General features: G+C 41.8%; 1 gene segment (V, D, J or C); it reads left to right on the top strand.

Moving 5' to 3' along the window:
- The first annotated feature begins 1,590 nt into the window (after window positions 1-1,590).
- On the top strand, window positions 1,591-7,573 carry LOC138731239 (T cell receptor delta constant-like). The segment is given in 5 exon segments: window positions 1,591-2,041; window positions 4,596-4,880; window positions 5,519-5,581; window positions 6,169-6,285; window positions 6,976-7,573. Coding segments are annotated over 3 exon segments (435 nt in total).
- Window positions 7,574-8,030: the final 457 nt, after the last annotated feature.

The raw sequence follows: 8,030 nt of genomic DNA, 5'->3' as shown, positions 1-8,030 counted from the left end.
ATGAGGCATATTTCTCATGCTCCTGAGCAATGAAACCAAATTCAAGGTAAAAAAGTAGACAGCTTCCTGCAGCCTAGAATATCTTTCACAAATGCTTTGACATACACATAAAATAAATGCTTTGACATAACCCTGACCTTGTTTTCCTGCTTTCTTTCCAGCTTAACTCCACAAGACTTTTCAGAGGTGCTGTGATCTGCAAGTTTTCTCCTATAATTCAACCCTTTTGGTATTATTTTAAGCCCTTCTTTGAAAGCCGTGTGATGTTTCTTCATGTGGTATCTTGGGTCAGAAACCACCTGAGAAGTCAGGTGACTGCCTGTAGAATCCAAAACAGTGTGGTGCTGAAGAAGGAAGCAACAGTTTTTGTACTGAACTGTATCACTGTGATACTGGGGGCTGGAGCACCACAACGGTAAAAACACCATAGGTCCCTGTACAAAAACCCCGAGATGGCAAAAAAGCAAGATATTTCGGGGAAGATAGGAGGTAGGTGACTGAAATGATTAAAGAGACAAAGACAACACTCTTTTTCTATTTCTGTTTCTCCCAGAAGTACAGAAGTCACAAGGTTTTTAAAAGAGAGAAGGGAGAATTCGGTAATTCTGTGCTCAATCAAGCTGTTGAAAATCACTGGACTATTCCATTCTTGTTTTCTGCTTTTCAGTTTCAGAAGAAAATGTGGCTCTGGTTACCCTCATGGGGTTTCACTCATGGATAATTAAGGCAAATGCCTGGTTTTTCATCTCCTATTTTTACAACACTTTGCAATATCATGAGGAGAGAGCTATTTCTTTGAATAAGTGTCAGCAGTGTGAGCAGCGTGGGTGTAGATAAACTGATATTTGGAAGAGGGACCACTCTCATAGTTGAACCAAGTAAGTACCATTATTTTATTTCTAAAAATTACATTAAAATTAAGGGGGTGGGGAAAAGAAAGGAATATAATGGTTTGGGTTCACTGTAAGAATTTTCTGCTGCAATAATCCCTGGAGTGCACACTCTCCAGGTAGGGATTCAAGCTGAATCCTCAGCCTGTATCTGCTTAGGAAAGCTGTGCAGGAGCACAGCTGAGGATAAAATGACATTTTCAAAGCTGCACAAAGTCTTTAGGATTATGTGGATTATTATGATTATTATTATATGGCACCTAAGCCACCTGGTGTCTCTTGAAATACTTCATAAGTTGAACCCAAATTTTTTGTAATTTGAGTAACTTCACCTCTTTGTTGTTAAATTTGGATTTGTTTAGGAAATGCTAATGTGCATTTTAAGATGCTGGAAACAGTCAAACTTTATTACCTGGACATTTTAATAATCACCACAGGCAAAATGACATAGAGAAACATGGGTTAGCAGTCACTGTAGGATATTTGAGACACATTCTCTTGAGGACTCAGTTCAGGACAGATAAGGGTTTGTTTTAGTTTGGTTTATTCTAGATAGAACTTTCAATAAGAACACAAAGTCCTATATAGAACTTTCAATAAGAACACAAAGTCCTATAACATTATTAAACACATAACTCTTCCTGTGGCTTTGTAAGACTAGAGGGAAAGAGGACCAGGTTTTTTTGTGCTAATATGCCACTGCCAGAGTGCAATACCAAAAATCCCTCCCAAAGCAAGTAGTGGGAGGAATGCAGGGCTGTGTTTTCAGGTAATACAAAATCACAGGACTCAGTGGAAGTTTCTGGGGTCTAAGAAAGAGATAGTTCTGCTTTATGAACTCCAGTTGCGTGGTTTATAATTGTTCTTGCTGAAGATCTTACCCAGTGAGTTGTGCAGAGAAGCAACTTGCCAGTGCACTGGCTGCTCGGAAACACAGGAGATCAGAAAATATGAAAAGCTTTTAAAGATCTACTCAGATAACAGAGAACGCACAGGACTGACAGGCTCTGGCAAACCCATGGTACAACACCTGGAGGGGAAATGTATGCAGGAGGAATAGCAAAACGAGCCTTTTTTGATTTACGCCTTTTAACTGTGGGTTACTGCTGCTCTTATTTTTGGGAAAGGGACCGAACTGACCGTGGAGCCAAGTAAGTGTTATTTCTGCATTATTTTTTTCTGAGTTGCTAAAGTGTTATTGCTGCATTAACTTCTGAGTTGCTATTTTTTGGATTTTCCCTTCCCCTCCTCCCCCCCCCCCCCCCTTTCTTTCTTCTAAACTTCAGGCAACCACTCCTCCCTGCTTTAAAGTCACTAATTAGACATTAGGCTTTCTATGTTTAATGTTTTTAGACACAATCAGTTTAAGTATAAAAACCCATGCTGATGCCATTTCTTGGGGGTTAACAAAGAATTTGGGCTCCACAAGGACAAGTCCTGTGTGTTCCCATGTTGAATGTCTTCAGGACCTTATATCTATCCATTTATTCCGGCATCTTAACAAACTTTTCATCCAACTGTTAAGTTTTAAAGTCGTGCTTGGAGAGTTTAAAGGGAAATAATTATTTTTGGAGGTTGACATTTAAGTTCCTGAGACTTTCTGTTCTGTCAGAGTTAGAAATACACCACTGAGAGGAAAGAAGGATGTTGTACAAAAGCATGAAATTCAATCTTATGCAACATTTCTGTACTAGTTTAATCCTACTGAATTGCTCAGAGATTGAGTTAAATGCAGTAAGTCAAATTAATTCAGTGGATGGTGCATTCCTGTTAGGGGTCTATTTGCACTAGGTGTTTAGAAGCATGGAGTTGTGTCTATTTTATCAGTGGAGACAACCCATGAAGTTGAGGCAGAATATTTCTTGGCTTTCACCTCCATTCCCCAGTAATGGAGTGTGAGTGGTGAGGAAAGAGAGTGAAATCAGTACTCCCTGATCAAACACTGAAAAATACTGTGTGGTGAACAAAATGTTAGACCTGAGAGATCCCAATCAGACTGCAGATACCATGCAAAATTCAAAGCCTAATGTACCTCTCATTAGCAAAGAGCCTCACCAGTCTGCTCCTGCTGAATTGGACATATAAATCTTTTTTGATACGCCTGAGAGCTTTTCATAAGCTGAGCCCTTTCTGGCAAGGAAGCAGGCAAGATGATTCTCTTTGGTTTCATGCTTTTGTTATAACTTATGTTGTTAATCTTGTCCTGACATTGGTGTATGGAACCCTCCTTGTTTTTCCATCTATGACCTGAGATCAAAGATACATTATTTTAAAAGCAAAGTTGATATCATAATGATTGGTTGGATACTAAATTCTTTTGAGACCAACCGTTTCCTTAAAAGAGCTTTAAGTTGAAGCAGTTTTATTGCATTACCTGTCTATCTCATCAGAAATTCCCAGGGAAGGCTGCAGCTCTGTTGTTGACATTCAGGCTTTTGCAGTGGTCAAGCCTTTGTCAATCATGTATGTTGCTTGGAACGGGGAATTCAACTCCTAAATTCTTTCAAAACTGAAAAAAATGCACCTAAAAGTTTCCAAGTAACTCTGCTAAAAGATGTGTGAGAGAGCAAGGACCCCAAACCCTGTGGAAACTCATCAACATCTTTCAAGGGCTTCCCAAATTTCACTTCTAAGGCAGGTTTTTCTTGCTTCCCTGTTTGTCAGCATCTTGAGGCTAAAGGACACCCCTGGTGGGTATTACGCTAATCTAAAGGAAATTGTAAGAAGATTTGTCCATGGTCATCAAGTTCACAGGCCTTGGTATGGTCTTCCCTTTAAATTAGTTTGTTATACAAATGCTGAATCCCGTTTCTAACCTCATGGCTCAGCACATGGATGAGACTGGTCACACTTTTTGGATCAGGCACAAGAATTTGTATCAATCTGATTCTTCTTTGTTGTCTCCAGACTGGGCTGGGATGCTTAACACCATGTACAGCATCTAGTGGGGAAAACCTCCCCCACTTGTAAATTCTTGGCCTTATCAGAAAGTCCTGGAGAAGTGGAGATATGCAGTTCACAAACTGCTGATTGCTTCTCTCCTGCTTTCCCACCTTACAGACCAAAACCTTTCTTGTGTCTGAGCATTTGTTATGGAAAAATCAGCCTTGTCCCCTCTCCCGATGCAGTGCTTTGTTTCTGCAAGTCACTTAATTCATTGGAGAAACCTTGCACAACAGGGAAGCAACAAAGCGACTTCTCTCTGCCCTGCCACTCCTGCTCTGGTTGGAGCTTTTAGCCACTTCAGAAGGAGGTTTGGAGGAGTGGAGGGGGAGTAAAGGGAAAACAGTTTTTCCTTCATGCCTCATGAATATGCAAGGCAGTCCTTGATAGAAGTGCTGCTTTTAGAAATTAAATTGTTGAGAAAGCAGAATAATTTGAATCTTGGAATGACAAGCATAAAAGTTCTCTTCTCATCTCCAGGCCCATTATTGATAAAATAAAGATTTCATACATAGGCACGAGTGTTGGCAAAAGGAAGCTTAGAACCCTCTGAAATTAAAGCTCCTATTAAAAGAACTACTCTCACATTCCCTTTCTGTCTTTGATCTGATCTTTTGGAAGCAGCGGCAGAAATAATGACAAAAAAAAGGCAGTTAGCCATTGATAATTGTAGGAATTTGTCACAACCTGAGTATAAAAGAACTTTAGATGACAGCACCCAGGCAAGTTTGCAATAAAATCATATTGGGCTTTGCTTTTCAGACCATCAAAATGATTCTACCCCAGACTTAATGGTGATGAAGTCAGAGAAGCCAGAAGAAGACAGTGGCATTGAGAAAGCAGCTTGTTTGGCAAGGAATTTCTATACAAAGAACATCAGCTTGCAGATGTCCTCTGAAGCGGTCGTGTACGAACCGAGTGCACCGTTTCTGACGTCAGACGGGTCGTACAATGCCATCAAGGTGGTCAACGTGACAAAGGGTGCAGAGGTATCCTGCATGGCCAGATTCAGGGGTGGCACAGCTATAGCAAACACAACCAAGTCAGGTATGATTTTGTGGTACAGCTATGAGCTATTTCTGGAGGTGGTGTGTCTTCCAGCATTTGCTGTTCCTCCTGCTGGGAAGCATTGCCCTGGGTAACCATAGAAATGGGGAAGACACCTGGTACTTAAGCAAGTAGAGCTGAAAGATGTTTAAAAGCATCTCAAATAAATGCTCTTAACTGTTTGACAACTTGAAGTTACTTTTTGGGATGGTGGGGAAGAAAAAGACACAATCTTCTATTTATTTCTGTATGACTGACCGCACCCACAGCAGCAATCACTCCCCTGAGCAGAGCCTATCCCAGCCTTCTGAAAACCAACACAGAGTAAATGTGATGCTGTGGGGTGGGTTTTGGTGTTTGTTCTTTTGGGGGGGTTTTTTGACTAAAGCAATTTTAATATTTTGGAGGGTTGGTTTTGGCATTGTGAACCTCACTCAGATAGTGAAAGCAAAACAACACAGGAATTCTTATTCCTGCAATTGCATGAAGAAATTTCCTCCTGACATTAATATTAGAATTAGTGACTGGTAATTTGAGCCTCAAACTGCACTGCCCACCTAGGCCTGTGGGAAGGGGCATATGTAGTTAATCCTCCTTAAAATTTGGATTATAAATGTCTTTCCTTTATTACACTACAGAAAAGGAGGCTGAAGAACCAGAAATAGAGAAAGTCTGCAACACCACTGACACCTCTGCAGCAGGTCAGTGACCCAAACAGGCTGGGAAGTTACATTGCTGTGCTGGGGATAAATGCATGGAAATGTGTTTGCTCAGGGAGAGAGGAATCAGAATACAACATATTCATCAAACACAGCCTGCTTTTTCACCACAGGTAGTTCAGTAACAGACAAGCAACAGGAAGCAAAATCCAATCCAGATAGACATCCCCCTCCCGGGTTGTTGCCATGTTTCTTTACCCTCTGTTCCATTACTGCTGTTCCTTTCCCTGAAACCATTACCTCTGAAAATCTGAAAAAGGGGAGACTGAGATGAGATCTTAGGAAAAAATGTTTTCCTGTGAGGGTGAGGAGGCCCTGGCCCAGGTTGCCCAGAGCAGTGGTGGCTGCCCCATCCCTGGAGGGGTTCAAGGTCAGGCTGGATGGGACTTGGAGCAACAGGATCCAGTGGGAGGTGTCCCTGCCCATGGCAGGAGGCGGGGACTGGATAATCTTTAAGGTGCCTTCTGACCCAAACTATTCTGTGACTCTGTTTTTTCCCCTTTCTGACACTATCACAATGTCAAGTTCTAGACCATGATCTCTCCCATCTTTTCTCTGTCACCAAGCAGATACCAAAGTGGAGAAGGCAAACATGTTGTCTATGGCTGTGTTGGGTTTAAGGGTCCTGCTGGCAAAAAGCATCGCCTTTAATACCCTCATGAGCATCAAGCTGTTTCTTTTCTGAGGTAAGGAAGCACGTAGTTTGATCTGTAGAAATTCTGTACACACATGCCAAGAATCACTGCCTGTCATTCTGTACTTCTCTAACCCCACGAGCAGTGCTCCCATTTCCTTTAAAGAAATCCTGTGGGTTTCTGGGGAAACAACCAACAACCATGATAAAAAAACAAAAAACAAACACCCTCCCAGAATAAAATCCCAAAGAACTGACCTGTTCCCCCCGCAACCACAACCACAGAAAGAACAGTCCCTTTCTGTACCCAAAGTCAATGTCTTAGTGGCTGGTGCCCAGGTTTTCTTTGCAACAAACTTGTTTTCCCAGACCCACTCAGGTGTTACCAGAAGGGCCTAAGAGAGATTGCATCGACTGTTGTAAGTGGGAGAGCAAAAAGCCTGGAGAAGGCCAGGCTGGACGAGTCTTTGAGAAACCTGATCCAGTGGGAGGTGTCCCTGCCCATGGCAGGGGGTGGAACTGGATGAGCTTTGAGGTCCCTTCCAACCCAAACCATTCCTTGATTCTATGAAAACACAAATATGTGAAGCAGGAAAGAGAAGAGAGGGAGGATTTTAAAATGACAGTATCCCCAGAGGCACAGAAAAGAGTCCAGCCTAAGTTCTATGATCTTGATCTGAGAGCTATCAAACAGTGGTACAATTGTCTTAAATGTAGTTTAACCTACACTTTGCTTTTCCAGAGAGCAGGATAGCAAGGCAACAGCAAACTGAAGAGCAGCAGGAGAGAACGTGAGCCAGCAGCCAGAGGGGACAAACAGCCAGCATCAAGTCTGCTGACAACAACCATCCAGAATGCACACTGCACCTTCCCCTTCAGATTTTTCATCCTTTTGAATCCTGCCTAGCTGGTTTATTTAGTTCTAAGAGTTGTAACTGCTTTTGCTCTTTCTGTGAATGCAGGAGAGTATAATTTCCTTATCCTCCTGCTGAGTAGAAATTGGTCTCCCCACTCTTCCCTCCTTTGCATAGAAACATCCAACCTGCTCCAATAGTTTTGAAAAATCCAATCCTCATCATCAATATAAGACCCTTTTAAACTTCCTTGTACAAGCACATTGCATGATGTATTACTGCTGAGACAATTCAGGCACATCTGATTCTATTTAGGGCTTTAATGTTGTTTAGATAGCTTTAAACCCAATAATTTTCTGGTGTAGGGGAGCTGAAGTGATTTGGTTTAACCAGATAATGTTCAGGCATAGAGGCATTCATTTATTAAACCTATATTTCTTCTGTATGGCCCTTGCATTTTAGGTTGTTGTAGTAGTGACCAAAATAAAGTTTTGCTAAGATGAATTTCTGTGCTTTGTTCTGTGTTTTTCTTCTGAATTTGGAATGTAAATTGCTGAACTCCAGCTGCCTTCCTGTAATTAGAAATTCAGCTTTGCTCACCTAGATCTCCCGTTGGCTGAGTTTGTCTTTTCTAGACTTCGCGCAGGGAAGGTAAGATTCCCTTTGGCACCTTGAAAATATTCAGCAGGGCTGTGAATTCTAGCCTGAGAGGATTCAGGTGAGGTCTGGTCTTTCTGAGAACTTTGAAGACACCCCAGCAGGACATTTTGCATCAGCAAAGAGAGACACACATCTCAAGAAGAAAGCAGTTAAGAGACAGCTTGGTAGGAGTGCGAGAAAGGGAAATACACGCATCAGAAGAGAAAAAAAGCATGCTGCTTTTTTCCACTCATTGGTACTAGGAAGAGGCTAACAGGAAATAATGCACGGTGGATTGATGGAG

Source organism: Phaenicophaeus curvirostris, chromosome 26 (assembly GCF_032191515.1).
Source record: "Phaenicophaeus curvirostris isolate KB17595 chromosome 26, BPBGC_Pcur_1.0, whole genome shotgun sequence".
Classification (NCBI taxonomy): Eukaryota; Metazoa; Chordata; class Aves; order Cuculiformes; family Cuculidae; genus Phaenicophaeus; species Phaenicophaeus curvirostris.
The sequence above is the reverse complement of the archived record's forward strand: the minus strand, read 5'-3'. Positions and strand labels throughout refer to the sequence as shown.